The sequence below is a fragment of the Oncorhynchus nerka genome, linkage group LG2 (genome assembly GCF_034236695.1).
Source record: "Oncorhynchus nerka isolate Pitt River linkage group LG2, Oner_Uvic_2.0, whole genome shotgun sequence".
NCBI lineage: Eukaryota > Metazoa > Chordata > Actinopteri > Salmoniformes > Salmonidae > Oncorhynchus > Oncorhynchus nerka.
Genome location: NC_088397.1, coordinates 36,401,250 through 36,422,639, shown reverse-complemented (window position 1 = coordinate 36,422,639; position 21,390 = coordinate 36,401,250). Strand labels below are relative to the sequence as shown.

The following is a 21,390-nucleotide window of genomic DNA, read 5'->3' as shown; positions in this document are numbered from 1 at the left end:
TATAAGTACCTAGGTGTCTGGCTAGACTGCAAACTCTCCTTCCAGACTCACATCAAACATCTCCAATCGAAAATCAAATCAAGAGTCGGCTTTCTATTCCGCAACAAAGCCTCCTTCACTCACGCCGCCAAGCTTACCCTAGTAAAACTGACTATCCTACCGATCCTCGATTTCGGCGATGTCATCTACAAAATGGCTTCCAACACTCTACTCAGCAAACTGGATGCAGTCTATCATAGTGCCATCCGTTTTGTCACCAAAGCACCTTATACCACCCACCACTGCGACTTGTATGCTCTAGTCGGCTTGCTACATATTCGTCGCCAGACCCACTGGCTCCAGGTCATCTACAAGTCCATGCTAGGTAAAGCTCCGCCTTATCTCAGTTCACTGGTCACGATGGCAACACCCATCCGTAGCACACGCTCCAGCAGGTGTATCTCACTGATCATCCCTAAAGCCAACACCTCATTTGGCCGCCTTTCGTTCCAGTACTCTGCTGCCTGTGACTGGAATGAACTGCAAAAATCGCTGAAGTTGGAGACTTTTATCTCCCTCACCAACTTCAAACATCAGCTATCCGAGCAGCTAACCGATCGCTGCAGCTGTACATAGTCTATTGGTAAATAGCCCACCCATTTTCACCTACCTCATCCCCATACTGTTTTTATACTGTTTTTTTTAAATTTTATTTATTTATTTATTTACTTTTCTGCTCTTTTGCACACCAATATCTCTACCTGTACATGACCATCTGATCTTTTATCACCCCAGTGTTAATCTGCAAAACTGTATTATTCGCCTACCTCCTCATGCCTTTTGCACACATTGTATATAGACTGCCCATTTTATTTCTACTGTGTTATTGACTTGTTAATTGCTTACTCCATGTGTAACTCTGTGTTGTCTGTTCACACTGCTATGCTTTATCTTGGCCAGGTCGCAGTTGCAAATGAGAACTTGTTCTCAACTAGCCTACCTGGTTAAATAAAGGTGAAATAAAAATAAATAAATAAACAGCTATGAGATTTCTCTCCTGTGTGTGTTCTCTGGTGTAGAGTCAGATTGCTAGATGTAATAAAACTCTTACCACATTGATCACAGTTATAGGAGTTCTCTCCTGTGTGTATTCTCTGGTGCACTGTCAGATGACCAGATTGACCAAAACTCTTCCCACATTGATCACACCTATAAGGTTTCTCTCCTGTGTGTGTTCTCTGGTGTATAGTCAGACCACCAGACTCAGTAAAACTCTTCCCACATTGAACACAGCTATAAGGTTTATCTCCTGTGTGTATTCTCTGGTGTTGAGTCAAACTGCTAGATGAGGTAAAACTCTTCCCACATTGACCACAGATATAAGGTTTCTCTCCTGTGTGTATTCTCTGGTGTAGAGTCAGAGAACCAGATGTAGTAAATCTCTTCCCACATTGACCACAGCTATAAGGTTTCTCTCCAGTGTGGATCCTCTGATGAATTTTAATGCCTGATGAGGTGAATCTCTTCCCACAGTCAGAGCAGCAGTGAGTTCTCTTCCCTGTGGATCTCTGCAGGTGTTTCTTGAGGTGTTCTGATCTGGAGAGACTCTTATCTGCCTCATCAGCATCATGAAGTTGTTGAGGCTCCCCAGATGATCCACAATAGTCCCGTCTCTCTCCTGTGTGAACAACAAAGTCAGACAGATGACTAAAGGCCCACAACAGCGGTAATCCACTGCAAAGGTGATGCCAACAGCGTAGCCATGATTTTGTACAACAATTGACGTCTGTAATGAATGTTAACATTATTTTACAATTGTCTTAAAATGAGCAAGAATAGTCATATTTTGTCTTGTTTTCACATTAGTAGTAACATCGATGATTGTAGCCTAGAAATAAGTTATTCATGTTGTTGAAACCCTAAACAGTGTGCCAGGTGACTTTTGGTCTCCAATATACAGTGGGGGAAAAAAGTATTTAGTCAGCCACCAATTGTGCAAGTTCTCCCACTTAAAAAGTTGAGAGGCCTGTAATTTTCTTCATAGGCACACTTCAACTATGACAGACAAAATTAGAAAAAAATCCAGAAAATCACATTGTAGGATTTTCAATGAATTTATTTGCAAATTATGGTGGAAAATAAGTATTTGGTCAATAACAAAAGTTTATCTCAATACTTTGTTATATACTCTTTGTTGGCAATGACAGAGGTCAAACATTATCTGTAAGTCTTCACAAGGTTTTCACACACTGTTGCTGGTATTTTGTCCCATTCCTCCATGTAGATTTCCTCTAGAGCAGTGATGTTTTGGGGCTGTTGCTGGGCAACACAGACTTTCAACTCCCTCCGAAGATTTTCTATGGGGTTGAGATCTGGAGACTGGCTAGGCCATTCCAGGACCTTGAAATGCTTCTTACGAAGCCACTCCTTCGTTGCCCGGGCGGTGTGTTTGGGATCATTGTCATGCTGAAAGACCCAGCCATGTTTCATCTTCAATGCCCTTGCTAATGGAAGGAGGTTTTCACTCAAAATCTCACGATACATGGCCCCATTCATTCTTCCTTTACACGGATCAGTCGTCCTCGTCCCTTTGCAGAAAAACAGCCCCAACGCATGATGTTTCCACCCCCATGCTTCACAGTAGGTATGGTGTTCATTGGATGCAACTCAGCATTCTTTGTCCTCCAAACACGACGAGTGGAGTTTTTACCAAAAAGTTATATTTTGGTTTCATCTGACCATATGACATTCTCCCAATCTTCTTCTGGATCATCCAAATGCTCTCTAGCAAACTTCAGACGGGCCTGGACATGTACTGGCTTAAGCAGGGGGACACGTCTGGCACTGCAGGATTTGAGTCCCTGGCGGCGTAGTGTGTTACTGATGGTAGGCTTTGTTACTTTGTTCCCAGCTCTCTGCAAGTCATTCACTAGGTCCACCCGTGTGGTTCTGGGATTTTTGCTCACCGTTCTTGTGATCATTTTGACCCCACGGGGTGAGATCTTGCATGGAGCCCCAGATCGAGGGAGATTATCAGTGGTCATGTATGTCTTCCATTTCCTAATAATTGCTCCCACAGTTGATTTCTTCAAACCAAGCTGCTTACCTATTGCAGATTCAGTCTTCCCAGCCTGGTGCAGGTCTACAATTTTGTTTCTGGTGTCCTTTGACAGCTCTTTGGTCTTGGCCATAGTGGAGTTTGGAGTGTGACTGTTTGAGGTTGTGGACAGGTGTCTTTTATACTGCTAACAAGTTCAAACAGGTGCCATTAATACAGGTAACGAGTGGAGGACAGAGGAGCCTCTTAAAGAAGAAGTTACAGGTCTGCGAGAGCCAGAAATCTTGCTTGTTTGTAGGTGACCAAATACTTATTTTCCACCATAATTTGCAAATAAATTCATTAAAAATCCTACAATGTGATTTTCTGGATTTTTTCTCTCTCATTTTGTCTGTCCTAGTTTAAGTGTACCTATGATGAAAATTACAGGCCTCTCTCATCTTTTTAAGTGGGAGAACTTGCACAATTGGTGGCTGACTAAATACTTTTCTGCCCCACTGTTGGCCTCTTTGTGTGTTTGCTAAAATTGTGGCACGAGGGTAATTTGATAGCAGAAACTCCTCCCTGCTAATGAGGAAACTGATAGTTATGGATGTACTATATCTGCCTGGAGCAAAGATGGTGAGCAAAGATTTTAGTTTTTCACAATGTATTCTAAATGTGAATGGGGAAAAACTCAGTGGAGTAACCTCCATTTCCAGGTTGCTTATGAGTACATTTCACACTACTTTGGATTATATTTGTAAGGCCTTTTTATGTATTTTTATGATGTAGTGGGGGAAAACAGTCCGATATGCTCAGGATTGATATCGCGCTGTGCAGACTGGCAGGTATTATCCAGGCTAAAAGCGGCTGGTGTCTGAGCTAAAAAGGTAAAGGCCGCTAGCAGTGGCTAACAATGACTAAATAGCTAGTAGCTAATTAGCTGGTTAGCTTCTGATGGCTAGCTGCTGATGGAGGTTCTAGCTAGTAGGTAAAAAAAAATAGCAGATCCGTATCAAAATGGGTGAGGCATGTTGCCGGAAGGTATATTTAATTTAAAAAGGGAAAAAGATTGAAATATATTGCAATATATACAAAAAAATACATACCATTTAGAACAAACACATCTTAATGCTACGCCATCTTGGATTACAAGACGATTATGATAAAAACCATTGGGATTTAGCAAACTCTGAAATGATTTAGTATTTCTGTGCCCATGAAAACTGTTTTCCCAGCATAACATAAGGAGCCACTAAATGACACATAGTTTGAGTGCATTTCAGAATACAAAAAAACTGTCCGATAGTAAGATCCCGTATTTAAATTGAAGTTCATCATATGACAATACGTTATGACTATAACTACTGTTCCCCGAAGGAGGGAAACTAGGTACAACATACTATTAAATCCAAGCCTCGCTGGAAGCACCACCGTCCACAGGTGATGAGAGTGAGGCTTAGATTTATTCCTTAAAATGTAATGCTGCTCTTCACCAACCCAGGAAAGGGAGGGGACAAACAGGTGTTGAACCTCGATTCCCTCCTTAAGGGAAGAGTAATTATAATCAAAGTTACACTCCCTTTCAGTCGGTCAACTTCAATCAATACAATCATCCCCCAACCGACCCAAACGGATACTAAATGAAACGGCTCCTGGCAGACCACCCAGACCTTACCCCGCAAGATGCATCAGTTTTGTCAATTTATTCATTGTCTTTTGTTTGAAAAACTCCTGTCAATGTTGAGTAAGGACGCACACCTGATTACGCATTTCGTAGTAGGACTAGTCTACCTGGCATGCACACAAATGTAGGCCTATAAATGTGCCCATTTGGGGATGTCTGATATTATTTCTGATTGTCTTAATGCACCACCACTAATGAGTTGTGGAGCTTCTCAAAGTATTTTTTCACCTCCAAACAGCAAGTAAACAAAGTCTAATCAAAATCAATTGCGAATGACAACAGTTCCTCTAAGTATTTTAAAAAATATTTCCAACTCGCTCTTTCGATAACCACTCGGCAGAAAAGGGAAAAATGTAATGCTCTGATCCGGTGGAAATGTCATAAAATACCTGATTACTGTCCAGAACTCAATGGAGCAGGAAACTGAGGGCCTAGAATATTTTATACAATGTTGCAAGCTTGCTACCAGAGTTTCCTGACCCAGTTGATAGTTGATTCAGTGTTTCAAGTTTGTTGTAGACAGGCCATGTGCAGCCAATGTGATTTCTAGGATATATTTTTTTATCAGGATATTTTCTACCTGCAGAATGCCATGTTTTCATTTGTTGGCTTTATGTAGGCTATTTTGTTTTTACATAGTTGGCATTGGCAATAAAAGTTACTTTTAGATGTGTATAATTTTCATTTAGATAGAATGTAGATTAATAACAGACAATTATTTTGAGATACTATTATAATTTAAATTAAACTGTTCCACGAAAATGTGCATATGAAAATCATAACTGGCACAGATTGGTAGAAATGGTCAGATAAATTGGCACTCCAACTGGAAAAGGTTGTCGACTGCTGGTGTCGTCTATTACTGAACATTTCAGGAGCAGAACGGCAGAATTTACGAAGTCCAGGAGCAGGGGGGGGGCTCCCTCTGGTCGGGATATGTTGACGACCGGCTCCCTCTGGTCGGGTTATGTTGACGACAGGCTACCTCTGGTCGGGTTATGTTGACGACCGGCTACCTCTGGTCGGGTTATGTTGACGACCGGCTACCTCTGGTCGGGTTATGTTGACGACCGGCTACCTCTGGTCGGGTTATGTTGACGACCGGCTCCCTCTGGTCGGGTTATAGTGACGACCGGCTCCCTCTCGTCAGGTTATAGTGACGACTGGCTTTCTCTAGTCCTTTGTGTGTATAATTTATTTAATCAAACAGCGTGCTTAAAGCATCAGAGAAGTTCAGTACATATAGATTTTATAAAAACACATGGGGCGATTGGTAGAAAGAACAGATGACTCTTGGTTGACCAAGATGTATTTCAGTTGGGGACAGCACTGGAACATGATTCTGGGGCTCCCGAGTGGCACAGCAAACACTGCATCTCAGTGCTTGAGGTGTTACTACAGACACACTGGTTCAAATCCAGGCTGTATCACAACCGGCTGTGATTGGGAGTCCCATAGGGCGGCGCACAATTGGTCCAGCGTCGTCCAGGGTAGCCAGTCATTGTAAACAAGAATTTGTTCTTAACTGACTTGCCTAGTTAAATAAAGGTTACATTTAAATTAAATAAAAATAGTGTTTCATGACAAACCATTTTGTATAAATCCGTCAAGGCACCAACTTTGAGAAGGGTTTAAAACAAAGGTTTCAAACCAATTCATGAATGTAATTGAATCTAGGTATGTCTTGCCTTTAATGTAAGGGCATGAAAAAAAATTGGCTGAATATTATAAAATGACTTATCAACAGCTCTAAAAAGTTGACCCCCACAGGAAATCTACACAGGCAATTATAGAACATAATATATAGCCTAGAAACCTGGTTAAACTATCATTATGACATCATGGATGAATTCTAGAATATACTATTTATCCTAGAAACCTGGTTAAACTATCATTATGACATTATGGATGGGTAGCCCTGAGCTGAACTCAAACCTGGGTCCAGCGACTGTCAAGTCAGCACCTTATAACTGTTACGCCAAGATGTCTGAACTTCTTGACGAGGTCGATAGCTGTTGGGTTACAGTGACTACAATATCTTTCTCTATGAATTTGAGAGTGGTTACACTTCTCCTTCCCCCATCCCTCAGCTGTTTACCAAACCATGTCTATGGGCAGCCATTTTGTTGCCGTTTAAAAATCCCACACAACCCAGCAATCTGCAGTTCAAATAATAACAAATCTGTCATTCCACCACTGTTTTGGTAATAAAATGATTATGGGGTTGGAGAAATGTAACTACAGACAGACAGACCTATGGATGCAAGGACTGACCATCCATGATATCAACATTATAGTTTTAACCATGTTGAGGCTATACAGTGTTGATTTACATTGTTTCTAAACATTATAGTAAAAAAAAGCTTATTTGGTGTTCAACAGTTGAACTAAGCTCATGAGGCATGTGTTATATTCTTCAAGAATCAATGGCTTTAAAAATAATAATAATTAAAAGTCACAATATGGATGTAGCAATTACAGATTTCCACCTTAAACCCAAACATCAGTTCAACTGCAGAGTTTGTGCCTCTTTTTTAAGACAGTACTTACTAGTGTTAATCAGGGAACGGTTTCTCAAAACCATCTTATGGCTAAATTCGTTGTTGGATGCCTTAAGATGTGTTTGGGAAACCGGGCCCAGATATCCAGTTTCCTCCTCCTCTTCCGATGTAACAGTCATCTCCCCTCCCTCCTCCTTCACTCCATAAACTGCTTCATCCTCTCCTTTTACTGTAACATCCTCCTCTTTCACTCTGAACGCGTCTCCCTCTTCTTTCACTGTAACAGCCTCACCCTCTACTTGTTTTTGTATTGTAACATCCTTCTCTCCATCCTCCTCTTTCACGACAATGTTCAGCCACAGACCCTCTTTCTCTTCCTCCTCTCCTTTTACTGTAACATCCTCCTCCTCTTTCACTCTGAACGCATCTTCCTCTTCTTTCACAGTAACGGCCTCACCCTCTTCTTCTTGTTTTACTGTGATATCTTCCTCCTCTTTAGAAGGAGGGTAGCTTAGTAACCTCATGGTTGGAGATGTTAGCTAGCTAGGCTAATGCTAACTTAACCAGCCCGCTAGCTGACTAATAACAACACAGTAAATATGAAATTAAATCGGATAACTAACGAGACGACATAAGTGGGTTTAAAACACTGTGGCTAATATACACTAAACCGTTTAAAGAGCTTTATTGGTTCGCCTATTTTGTCTAGCAAGCTACCGAGCTGGCTGACGAACTGTTGCTGCTGTTTAAAGACGCGTTCCGTCCACTAGATTACACGTCACACCAGCAGCATTGCCTTAAATTCCCAGACAAGTTAAGTGTAGGAAGCACGAGTTTTTACTCACCAGAGTAACAATACCGTGTGGTTAAAGACTTAGTAAGCCAGTTGTAGACACGTTATGGTTACCTATAAGTACAAACAGTTATGTTTTTGCGTTATTACATATTTATTAACTTATTTTGTGAACTCTTCCAAACTACCCACAATGCAGTATTTCTTCACGTCATATGGATTTTTTTTATTTTATTAAAAAAAATATATATATTTCACCTTTATTTAACCAGGTAGGCTAGTTGAGAACAAGTTCTCATTTGCAACTGCGACCTGGCCAAGATAAAGCATAGCAGTGTGAACAGACAACACAGAGTTACACATGGAGTAAACAATTAACAAGTCAATAACACAGTAGAAAAAAAATGGGCAGTCTATATACAATGTGTGCAAAAGGCATGAGGAGGTAGGCGAATAATACAATTTTGCAGATTAACACTGGAGTGATAAATGATCAGATGGTCATGTACAGGTAGAGATATTGGTGTGCAAAAGAGCAGAAAAGTAAATAAAAAATAAATAAAAAACAGTATAAAAACAGTATGGGAATGAGGTAGGTGAAAATGGGTGGGCTATTTACCAATAGACTATGTACAGCTGCAGCGATCGGTTAGCTGCTCGGATAGCTGATGTTTGAAGTTGGTGAGGGAGATAAAAGTCTCCAACTTCAGCGATTTTTGCAGTTCGTTCCAGTCACAGGCAGCAGAGTACTGGAACGAAAGGCGGCCAAATGAGGTGTTGGCTTTAGGGATGATCAGTGAGATACACCTGCTGGAGCGCGTGCTACGGATGGGTGTTGCCATCGTGACCAGTGAACTGAGATAAGGCGGAGCTTTACCTAGCATGGACTTGTAGATGACCTGAGCCAGTGGGTCTGGCGACGAATATGTAGCGAGGGCCAGCCGACTAGAGCATACAAGTCGCAGTGGTGGGTGGTATAAGGTGCTTTGGTGACAAAACGGATGGCACTGTGATAGACTGCATCCAGTTTGCTGAGTAGAGTGTTGGAAGCCATTTTGTAGATGACATCGCCGAAGTCGAGGATCGGTAGGATAGTCAGTTTTACTAGGGTAAGCTTGGCGGCGTGGGTGAAGGAGGCTTTGTTGCGGAATAGAAAGCCGACTCTTGATTTGATTTTCGATTGGAGATGTTTGATGTGAGTCTGGAAGGAGAGTTTGCAGTCTAGCCAGACACCTAGGTACTTATAGATGTCCACATATTCAAGGTCGGAACCATCCAGGGTGGTGATGCTAGTCGGGCATGCGGGTGCAGGCAGCGATCGGTTGAAAAGCATGCATTTGGTTTTACTCGCGTTTCAGAGCAGTTGGAGGCCACGGAAGGAGTGCTGTATGGCATTGAAGCTCGTTTGGAGGTTAGATAGCACAGTGTCCAATGACGGGCCGAAAGTATATAGAATGGTGTCGTCTGCGTAGAGGTGGATCAGGGAATCGCCCGCAGCAAGAGCAACATCATTGATATATACAGAGAAAAGAGTCGGCCCGAGAATTGAACCCTGTGGCACCCCCATAGAGACTGCCAGAGGACCGGACAGCATGCCCTCCGATTTGACACACTGAACTCTGTCTGCAAAGTAATTGGTGAACCAGGCAAGGCAGTCATCCGAAAAACCGAGGCTACTGAGTCTGATATAAGAATATGGTGATTGACAGAGTCGAAACCAAGGGCTGTATGATGATCAACTCTGTTCTACTGAGTTTGTATGCCAGTGTAACGGTGTAATGAAGTTATATTTTTTAAATATATGTAACCTTTATTTAACGAGGCAAGTCAGTTAAGAACAAATTCTTAGTTACATTTACGGCCTACCCCGGCCAAACCCTAACCCAGATGATGCTGGGCCAATTGTGGACTGCCCTATGCGACTCCAAGTCACAGCTTGTTATGTTAGTGAGGCCCCTAGCACTGAGATGCCGTACCTTAGACTGCTGAGCTGCTGGTGTGTTTACATTACACTCCGTGTAATACACTCAGTGATAAAGGCATGGGATTCACGGTAATCCACAGCAGATTTTTGGAGAATTTGAAAATTGAGGGGTCCTGGGATAGAAATGTATAAAATTGACATTACATCATACATTAGCAATTTATGTTTTAGTAACTACTGTTGTTGGTTTGGAGTCAAATATTTGTACCTCCTGTTTCATGAAGTGATGTCACTGAGTACTGCCCCTATATATACAGAGCATTCAGGAAGTATTCAGACCCCTTCACCCTTTCTACATTTTGTTACGCCTTATTCTTACATGGATTAAATATTTTTTCCCCCTCATCAATCTACACATAATACCCAATAATGACATGACAATACCCCACAATGACATCACAATACCCCATAATGACATCACAATACCCCATATTAAAAAGCAAAAACAGGTTTTTATAAATTATAAATTAAAAAACATGATTTTCTTTCAAAAACAAGGACATTTCTAAGTGACCCCAAACTTTTGAAATGTATTTTAAATTATTTTTATAACAAGGCTAACGTAATACAATGCGGAAACAGTGGGAAGGAATGTTGGTACACCATGTTGGAGCAGTATTTACCTACTCTGTTCATTATATGCATCTACATGATGTATTGTTACATGATGTAGGAGCAGTATAGACCGACAGTAGCTTGCTACTTATTTAGATTTAGTATGACTTAATGAAACTGCCTTAAATATGTTGTAGTAAAAAAAAAGCACTAATCAATCAACACATTCCTGTCTTTTGTATGTCTCAATATAATAGTATTATTTAATTAAATCCATTTAAAATAATCTTTGTCTGAAAATAAAATGTGATCCTCAACTGCGTTTCCCCTCCAGTCAGCAGACGGCGATGTGCGTCTTTCAGGCGACGTTGCCAGCGTTACGTATAATCTAGTGGACGGTTCTTCAGAAACAGCTCGTCAAACACCTCGGTAGCTTGCTAACCAACATAGCCGAACGATTCAAGCTATTTATTCGCTTTAGGTGTATATTAACTACTGTGTTTTAGACACTCCTCTGTTGTATCTACTTGTTAACCTATTTAATTTAATATTACGTTATGAGTCAGCTATAGTAGCTGGCTGGTTAAGTTAGCACTAGCCTAGTCGCTAATGATAGATAGCTAGCTAACATCCCCGACCATGAGCTCCCTACACTACTCCCCTCCTGTTAAAGAAGAGTTAGGGTCTGCTGGACGGAGAAAGAATATCTGGGGCTGAACATTGTTGTGAAAGAGGAGAAGGAAGAACAGGATGTTACAGTAAAACAAGAAGAGGAAGATTTGGTTTTTGGAGTGGAGGATGAAGTGAAAGAAGATGAAGACGTTTTTGGAATGAAGGATGAGGAGGGGGAGATTACTGTCACATTAGAGGAGGGCGAAGAAGAGAAGACTGGAGAACTGATTAACACCAGTTAATACATTGAGTAATATCTTAAAAATAGGGCACAAACTGCAGTTGTTGAAGTAATGTGTGATTTTTAAAAGGGCGTTTTACACTTGAATATGTTTTTGTACTGTATGAATTGTTCATGACGTCCTCCAGTGATTTTTCACATTTTCCTGTTGAAAAGTGACATATAAATACAGTAAAGTATAAACACACTAAAGGGAAACAAATAAATGTTTTGAACAAAATAGTGTTTTTTTAGACAACTGGAAACTAGAAGGAGTGAGTGATGTCATAGTAAGGCCTTCAAGGAGTTGGCTTGATGGGAAGTTGTGATGTCATCCAATAGGCGACTGATCTAAGTGTGAATATTCATTATTCTTTTTAAAATCCTTCCTGTTGTGTCAAGTTGGTTGTTGATCATTACTAGAAAGCCATTTTCAAGTCTTACCATAGACTTTCAATACGATTTAAGTCTGAACTGTAACTAGGCCACTCGGGAACATTCAATGTCTACTTGGTAAGCTCCTCCAGTGAGCTTACCTCTTGTGGTTTAGGTTATTTTTCTGTTCGTACAGTTTTTTTGTATTCCGATATCTGAAATGCACTTTACCTACATAACATTTAGTGTTCGCCTTATATTATGCTGGGAAAACAGTTTTCATGGGCACAGAAATCCTAAATCATTTGAGTTTGCAAAATCCAATGGTTCTAACCGAGAGTCACCTTAACTTTATTGACAACACCCAAATGGATACTGTCATTAATGTGGTTTTTCAATAATTACACATTATTCTTAATACTGTAGCTATTTAGTTACAGTCACATGTTCAACTATCATCAGCTGAACCAGGAAATCATTTTCTGAATGACAGTCACATGACAAACATCACGACATGCAACAACAACCAAATCGCTTCTTCATTCATTACTCTGGTAAAGACAGTTATGACGTGCTCCACGTTGGATCCAACATCCCTAACAAATTGATGTTTATAATGTGTTATTGTCTGCTTGATTTACAGTATCATCTCGTTAGTCTGTTTGCGCATAGAGATACTTAGCTCATAATGTGTAGAGAACGGTTCCTTGATGGATAGGCTATTGAACAACAGACAGAGCTATTTTCCTTTATTCAGGACATTTAGAATGACAACACATTACAGAGTAGCCTAGTGGGATTATTCAAAAAATTATCTGGTGATCAGGTTATGAAATGTCATGACAAAGACATTTTAGTTTCCATGTTTCACCTGAAATATTAAATGATTTATAGTCCTCGGTCTATGGTATTAGGTGAAGTTATGGGTCCTACAGTAGGTCTATGTTAGGTGAAGTTATGGGTCCTACAGTAGGTGTATGTTATTGTTAGGTGAAGTTAGGGGTCTTACAGTAGGTCTATGTTGTTGTTATGGGCCAATTTGGCAAACACTTAGTTTACAAACCCTCATTGTCAGGCTGATGGAAAAGCTAGCCAAAGAGCATTTTACTGGTTGAAGTGTTTTTTAAGTATGAAGCAGTTGATTTGAGACAAACATTACACAGAGCAGGAGATTCAAGCGAGCCTGACAATTATAATCCAAAAGTAGTGTGAAATGCACTCATATTTAACCTGTAAATGGAGGCTATTTTTGCTGTCAGCCTATGACACCTCCCCTGAGTTTTCCCCCACGGTGGTGATTTAGTAAATAGCGACACAGCTTAAAATGAGTTTCCTTGAGTAGCATTCTGATCTTGCTCTGATAGTGAGCTGTAATATTCAGTATACATTGTGAAAAATTAAAATCTTCGCTCACCATTTTTGCTCCAACCAGATATATTACATCCATAACTAGTGGTTTCCTCATTAGCAGGGAGGAGTTTCTGCAACCAAATTGTGTGTGCTCCGCCCTCGTCCGCACGAGCAAACACAGAAAGGGGCCAAAATTGGAGAACAAAAGTTGTCTGGCACATTGTTTAGAGTTTCAGCAACTTTAATAACTTGTTTCTAGCCTCCAATCATTGATTTTACTACTAATGTGAAAACAATACAAAATTGTTGCTCACTTGACTGTTTTAAGACATTTGTCAAATAATTTAACAGACGTCAATTGTTGTACAACTTCATGGGTACGCTCTGGGCATCACCTTTTAACTCAAAAAAACAGTGGATTTCTGCTGTTTTGAGCCTTTAACCATCTGTCTGACTTTGTTGTTCACACAGGAGAGATACGGGACTATCGTGGATCCTCAACAACATCATGATGCTGACGAGGCAGAGAAGAGTCTCCAGATCGAAACACCTGCAGAGACCCACAGGGATGAAATTTCACCACTGCTCTGACTGTGGGAAGAGTTACTCAAGATCAGAAAGATTCACCTCTTCAGTAGACCTTAAAATACATCAGAGAATTCACACTGGAGAGAAACCTTATGTCTGTGATCAATGTGGGAAGAGTTTTACTCAGTCAAGCGGCCTGATATCACACCAGATAACATACACAGGAGTGAAACCATATAGCTGTACTCAATGTGGGAAGAGTTTTGCTACATCTGGCTATCTGAAGATACCAGAGAATACACACAAAAGAGAAACCTTATAACTGTAATCAATGTGGTAAGAGTTTTACTCAAGTCAAACAGCCTGATATAACACCAGCGGACACACACATGAGAGAAACCTTATGGCTATGATCAATGTGACAAGAGATACTCTGATAAAATATATCTAATCAAACATCATGAAATACATACATGAAGGAGTTGTTTCACGATATCAATGAAATATTGTCACAATGTAGAATGTTTTAACATTGTTGAAGGAGTATTTTAATGATGCCCCGATGTAGAACCCTAAATGTTTTCCCCCTGTTCAATTTGATAAATTGATTTCAGCATGATATGGATTTTAGCCTCAGGGGAAAAATCCAGGTTCTGAATTGAAAGAGTATTATTTATGTGATTTAACAAAACTGTACTAACAAAAAAAGAGTTGTGTTACACTTACCACATTGGTGACCCTCTTTAATCAAAATGCAACACTTCAAAATGTAGCGAGCTGTTTACATCTATTACTATTTATGTAAATTAACAAAAAGTGATGAACAAAAAAAGAGCAGATGTGATGTTGTTTGTATGATGTTGTGTTTTGTTTATAAAATTAAATGTAAATATTTTCAGGTCTTTTTTCAATGACTTGATAAATTAATTTCAACGTACTTGTAGCCTATTCACATGGACGCAGTATAATACATTTTATGAACAATCATACATCACTCCAGTATTTCTTTACAACATTCAAATGCTAATTGTCTTTATTCCACTACTGAAGAAACATGACACAAATCACCTCATATTTCAAATGTTCAGCCTGACAAAGATACGTTTTATTATTCCATGCCTCACCAATCACATTTGCTTTTGATATTTCATATTTACAATTCATGTAACATTTAGTTTGACTTTAGTTTGTTGGTTCTCAATGGAGAATGTAACAAACAATGGAATTAAACAAACGTATATATTGTGTTGGATGTTGCATCGAATATTTCAATGACATTTCCTTAAAATGCTCAGTCTTTCAGTTAAGTTTCTGTTTGTTGTGTACTAAATATTTCAGTTTATTTTTATTTGTTTTTTTCCTGTGAAGCCATTGTGTTGCATCCATGTCTGAAATGTACTATATAAATAAAGCTTGATTTGATCATATTGCAAAACAAATGAACCCAGTGACTAACCAATCAACAGACTTGCTAAACCAATAAACAAATATGTGCAAAGGCATATATCTTGGTCAATCTTAGACTGAATTTATACTGTTTTTCATGCTATCTTCAACCTTGTCAATATAGTGCATGGTCCATCTTAGTATGAAAAACAGTATAAATTCAGTATATCTTCCACTTTTCCAGCCTGCTGAAGGCTAGGGGGAGTGGTAAACACCACCCCCGGCTCTACCAGGGGCTTGAGGTGGTCTCCCACAGCTCTGCTTATGTCATGTTCTGTGGCCTTGCTGTTCCATTTCTTGACTTCCCCTGCAACACAGAAAGAAACACATTCAGTCATAGTATTTCAAACATGCAAAGTAATAGATATGAAGCATCTATGGCCTCAGTTACACCTGGTACCTAAATGTGACTTCTGTCATCCGATCACTCCAAGCTGCATTAGGTTCAGATCTACCAGGATGGGCCTATGACAGTCTGGATGCAGTCAGGCCACTGAATAGAAATATTCAATATAAAAGAGATTCAATATAAAGAGAATAAATAAGCAACGTAAAGAGGTGGGGTGAATGAGTGGGGAAAAGTACATTTGACAAAAATTACCTTCATAATAGCAAAGAACAAATGTGTGTGTCTGAGGGGAAATTAACTTTCATACAGCCAAAAGGGGTGAGAAATTACACCAATATCAGTGGGCAATTTGCACTAATGTAAATAAACATAGATGATGGAATATATTCCCTTTTGTTTACGTGATGAACCGCTAAGGGGAGATAAATATTTACCATCTAAACCATGTGTGACCTCTCACCTCTCTGGCTGTAGAAGTGTTCTTCCTAACCAGTCCCTCAACAGCTCTCTGAATGTTCTCCAGCCTCACTGGGTCCTCAGAGGAGAGGAAGGCTGAGGAGGGATGGAAGGATGAATGGATCAGTCAGTCAATAAAGTGTAGAGCTGCTGTCTGACAAAATCACTATTTTAGTAATTCATTAAAGTAAATGAGGCTTTATGACTGCTGAATACCAACTATCAATCACTTAGATCATATATTTTTAGGTAGAGATACATCCTTGGGACGCCCCTAGCCCGTTGAAGTTGACATTTCAAATGGTTAAGTTAGGGGTTAAGGTTAGGGTTTAGGGTAGGGATGTCCCAAGGATACCAGATAGCATTAACCATCATGCATTCTTCAGTTTATTTTACATTGCAGGTGTAAAAAGTACCCAATTGTCATACTTGAGTAAAGAAAACATTTAAAATGCGCAATGGATTATGGTCTTTGCAGTTTAAAAAATAGCATCTAATTATGCCAATCTGTATGTGAGGTTGTTTGAGAAGAACGTGATTGTCAACCCTAACAATCCATTCTAGCAACTCATCAGGTTCTGAAAAAGTCTTCATTGATGACGTGTTCCATCTAATCCAGGGGACAGCAGACGAACTTCATCGATTCCACTCCTTCTTCAATACAAGCAGTGAACATCTGAAATTCACCCTCACCTTTGATGAGCATGAAACAAGTTACCCGATGGTTGGACTATACTTTTCTAGTCAATCATCTTAAATACTATGCTTAAAAACTGGAAATCAACCAATCCTCCATTGTTAACGCAGTGGAAAGGTCAAATGCTTTTTGATCTAAAAATGTAAAGTGACCGAGAGAAATAAAATGGTTAAGTTACGGTAAAGTTTAAAAGATCAAATCAAATATTTTTCCCCAAAAATGTTTGAAGTCCCATTGCAAAAGTTACACCTCACGGTTCTATTTTTGGAGTTATTACATAAAACCAATCAGAACTCAGAAGAATGATAAAGTCAGGTGTGAAGTAATATGGAGGACCAGCCTATTCCCTATGATGTAAACTACAACAGAAATAACTTAAAATGTAGAACTTCATATTAAACCAATCGTTTACGCTCATGACTTGAGTGATTAAAGTAAACCAACGTTTTGGAAATACATAATGCCATCTAACCAAAAATCAAATAATATTAGCTATATGCAGTTATCTTAGCCAGCCAGCTAACATTAGCTATTTAGCCAACTAGCTATTAGCCTAACCAGCATAGCCAACCAGCACGGTTATGGTCAGCGAGACTAACTACCGGAGACCAGTTAGAAGCCAACTAACAGTAAGCCAAGGTGGAAAAAGTTACAAAACTCCCGTAGTCTAATTCACAGAAAACATGCTGAAAATTAGTGATGGGGAAACAAAGCATCCTGAAGCATTGGCTCTTACCAGCCAATTGTGTAAAAAAAAAAAAGGTTCATTACTCAAGGCTTTGAGCAACACAGAATTTAGAACAGCTACATTTTTTTATAGATGAAGTCTTTATGACATCTATTAAACCACTGGCCGTGTTCAAGAGCATCACATCCATGCTGCGTTGTGGGTAAACAGTGACTGGCTGACTGATTTATAAATAATAATGAGTAGTTATTTATGATGCAAGGTGATTTGTAAATTAGTCAGTCAGCAGTCAGCAGCCACCTGCACTGTCGGCTGCAATGTCGAACGAGCCCAATACCAAACCAATCAGGTGTTCGACGAAATGATGACGTGCTGCTGATAAAGTGACACTGCTTTGAATTATACTTAGCGACTTCAGTACATGCCTCATAGCTCCAGTCTCAAACTTAACCCCGTTCCTGTTGAAGAAGAGGAGATCTGCTAGATGGAGGAAGAAGCTCTCGTGAAAGAGGAGGAGGAAGAGGAGGCTGTTACAATACAAAAACAAGTAGAGGTTGAGGTTGTTACCGTGAAAGAAGAAGAGAAAGACGTCTCAGTTAAAGAAGAGGAAGATGTTTGAATGTTAAATGACGAGGCATTGATGCGAGTAACCAGTCTTGTTCCGTACATCACAACACATCCGGGTATCTCAAGCACCCAGGTACTGGGTGCTGCAACACAAGAGTTGCAACACAAGAGTTGCAGTAATGAACATTTACCAACAGATGGCATCACTGTGCCATCTTACACACATAACAGAAGACTTGTTCAGAGTTAAAGAGGAGGACGATGACGTTTCAGTGAAAGAAGAGGGGGAAACTGGATATCTGGGCCCGGTTTCCCAAACGCATCTTAAGGCTCCGATGGTTCTAACGATGAACGGGCCCTGATTAACACTAGTAAATGCTGTCTTAAAAACAGAAGCACAAACTCTGCGGTTGTTGAACTGATGTGTGTAAAATGCTTTTCGGCGAAAGCATGAGAAGCTATTATCTGATAGCATGTACCCCCAAAATACTGCAACGTCACCTAACACGACAGATTTTGCGGTAGCCGGCGCTACCCAAAACGCAGAAATAAAATATAAAACATTCATTACCTTTGACGAGCTTCTTTCTTGGCACTCCTAGATGTCCCATAAACATCACTTTGGGTCTTTTTTTTTCGATTAAATCGGTCCATATATAGCCTAGATATCGATCTATGAAGACTGTGTAATCAAGAAAAAAACTGAGTTTGATAACGCAACGTCATTTTTTTAAATTAAAAAAGTCGAGGATAAACTTTCACAAAACACTTCGAAATACTTTTGTAATGCAACTTTAGGTATTAGTAAACGTTAATAAGCGATCAAATTGATCACGAGGCGATGTATATTCTATAGCTGTACGTCTGGAAATAATGTCCGGGTAAATCTCAACCAAAATATCCGGTCGGAGACCTGAAGAAATGGGCTGTCTCTTCTTCGTTTGACCAAGAAACAAATCCGAGACAAATGACAAGACTGTTGATGACAAGTCTGGGTCACGTTTATCAATTGGTTGAAGTGGCGCATGGATATATTTTTCAATTTTCAGTGATCAGATTTTCCTGCACTTTTCGATGAAACGCACGTTCTGTTATAGTCACAGCCGTGATTTAACCAGTTTTATAAATGTCTGAGTGTCTTCTATCCACACATACTAATCATATGCATATACTATATTCCTGGCATGAGTAGCAGGGCGCTGAAATGTTGCACGATTTTTAACAAAAAGCTGCGAAAATTCGCAGCCTCCCTTAAAGGGGAAATTTGCAATTGTTACATCCATATTTTGACTTTTAAATGATTTATTCATAGGCATTGATTCTTGAAGAATATAACGAATGCCTCATGAGCTTAGTTCAACTGTTGTACCCCATCAGAACGCCAAATAAGCTTTTTTTTACTCCAATGTTTAGAAACAATGTAAACCAATCCTGTATAGCCTCAAAACATGGTAAAACTATAATGTTGATATCATTCATGGTCAGTCCTTGCATGAATTTGAGAGTAGTTACATTTCTCCAGCCCCATCCATCATCTTAATACCAAGATAGTGGTGTAATTAGTGGTGTAATTACAGCTATTGTTTACAGCTACAGTTATTGGTTGAACTGCAGATTGGTTGATTGTTGTGAGGCTTTTTTAAAGGGGCAACCTAGTTTTTAAACAAACAAAATGGCTGCCCAGAGTCCTGAGCTGTGTTAGAAAACTCATACTAACCGCACTGTTTGTGATGTTAATTGAGTATATAGTATGCTTAATGGTCATAGTATGATGTAGTTGGTATGCCAAAAGTTCCTGGATGTCGTACTAAATTCGCCAAAATATGACATATACACGCAGTACTTTAGGGCCCATAATGTAATTCTTCAGGAAATGGGAGTGGCTTCACATCGATTTCAGATTTGAAGAAAATTGAGGAAAATATTCAGCCGAAGTCCAACGAGAGCGGATACAACTTCATTGCTTTAACTGATTATGACAAATGTTAAGAAAATGTTGAGCAATGTAATAAAGTAATGACTTTTCAAACAACCAGTAACCCGCTCTGCTAGGGCAAGTAAAATGGTAAGAGTGAGGTTTTCTCTGATTTGTGTCTAGCAAGCTATCCAAGTTATCAAATCAAATCAAATCAAATTGTATTTGTCACATACACATGGTTAGCAGATGTTAATGCGAGTGTAGCGAAATGCTTGTGCTTCTAGTTCCGACAATGCAGTAATAACCAACAAGTAATCTAACTAACAATTCCAAAACTACTGTCTTTTACACACAAGTGTAAGGGGAAAAAGAATATGTACACAAAGATATATGAATGAGTGATGGTACAGAGCGGCATAGGCAAGATGCAGTAGATGGTATCGAGTACAGTATATACATATGAGATGAGTATGTAAACAAAGTGGCATAGTTAAAGTGGCTAGTGATACATGTATTACATAAAGATGCAGTAGATTATATAGAGTACAGTATATACGTATACATATGAGATGAATAATGTAGGGTATGTAAACATTATATTAAGTAGCATTGTTTAAAATGGCTAGTGATATATTTTACATCAATTCCCATCAATTCCCATTATTAAAGTGGCTAGAGTTGAGTCAGTGTGTTGGCAGCAGCCACTCAATGTTAGTGGTGGCTGTTTAACAGTCTGATGGCATTGAGATAGAAGCTGTTTTTCAGTCTCTCGGTCCCAGCTTTGATGCACCTGTACTGACCTCGCCTTCTGGATGATAGCGGGGTGAACAGGCAGTGGCTCGGGTGGTTGTTGTCCTTGATGATCTTTATGGCCTTCCTGTAACATTGGGTGGTGTAGGTGTCCTGGAGGGCAGGTAGTTTTCCCCTGGTGATGCGTTGTGCAGACCTCACTACCCTCTGGAGAGCCTACGGTTGTGGGCGGAGCAGTTGCCGTACCAGGTGGTGATACAGCCCGACAGGATGCTCTCGATTGTGCATCTGTAGAAGTTTGTGAGTGCTTTTGGTGACAAGCCAAATTTCTTCAGCCTCCTGAGGTTGAAGAGGCGCTGCTGCGCCTTCTTCACGATGCTGTCTGTGTGGGTGGACCAATTCAGTTTGTCTGTGATGTGTACACCGAGGATCTTAAAACTTACTACCCTCTCCACTACTGTCCCATCGATGTGGATAGGGGGGTGTTCCCTCTGCTGTTTCCTGAAGTCCACAATCATCTCCTTAGTTTTGTTGACGTTGAGTGAGAGGTTATGTTCCTGACACCACACTCCGAGGGCCCTCACCTCCTCCCTGTAGGCCGTCTCGTCATTGTTGCTAATCAAGCCTACCACTGTTGTGTCATCCGCAAACTTGATGATTGAGTTGGAGGCGTGCGTGGCCACGCAGTCGTGGGTGAACAGGGAGGTCAGGAGAGGGCTCAGAACGCACCCTTGTGGGGCCCCAGTGCTGAGGATTAGCGGGGTGGAGATTACCTACCCTCAACACCTGGGGGCGGCCTGTCAGGAAGTCCAGTACCCAGTTGCACAGGGTGGGG

At 40.1% G+C, this 21,390-nt stretch overlaps 1 protein-coding gene and 2 long non-coding RNA genes across 3 annotated transcripts; 1 reads left to right on the top strand and 2 right to left on the bottom strand.

The window, feature by feature from the left end:
• Positions 1–389: 389 nt before the first annotated feature.
• LOC135572433 (zinc finger protein 664-like) lies at positions 390–7,963 on the bottom strand. The gene is made up of 2 exons (XM_065020357.1): positions 7,257–7,963; positions 390–1,657 (listed from the first exon to the last, which is right to left on the bottom strand). The coding sequence occupies exons 1-2, from the start codon at positions 7,729–7,731 to the stop codon at positions 984–986; spliced, it is 1,149 nt and encodes a 382-aa protein (XP_064876429.1). The 5' UTR covers positions 7,732–7,963; the 3' UTR covers positions 390–983.
• Positions 7,964–9,100: 1,137 nt separating this feature from the next.
• LOC115134926 (uncharacterized) lies at positions 9,101–14,611 on the top strand. Its single transcript, XR_003864407.2, has 2 exons — positions 9,101–11,461; positions 13,628–14,611. It is a non-coding gene; the product is annotated as an uncharacterized LOC115134926 (long non-coding RNA).
• Positions 14,612–14,767: 156 nt separating this feature from the next.
• Positions 14,768–18,018, bottom strand: LOC115134920 (uncharacterized). The gene is made up of 4 exons (XR_010464324.1): positions 17,888–18,018; positions 15,940–16,031; positions 15,531–15,623; positions 14,768–15,437 (listed from the first exon to the last, which is right to left on the bottom strand). It is a non-coding gene; the product is annotated as an uncharacterized LOC115134920 (long non-coding RNA).
• Between the last annotated feature and the right edge of the window lie 3,372 nt (positions 18,019–21,390).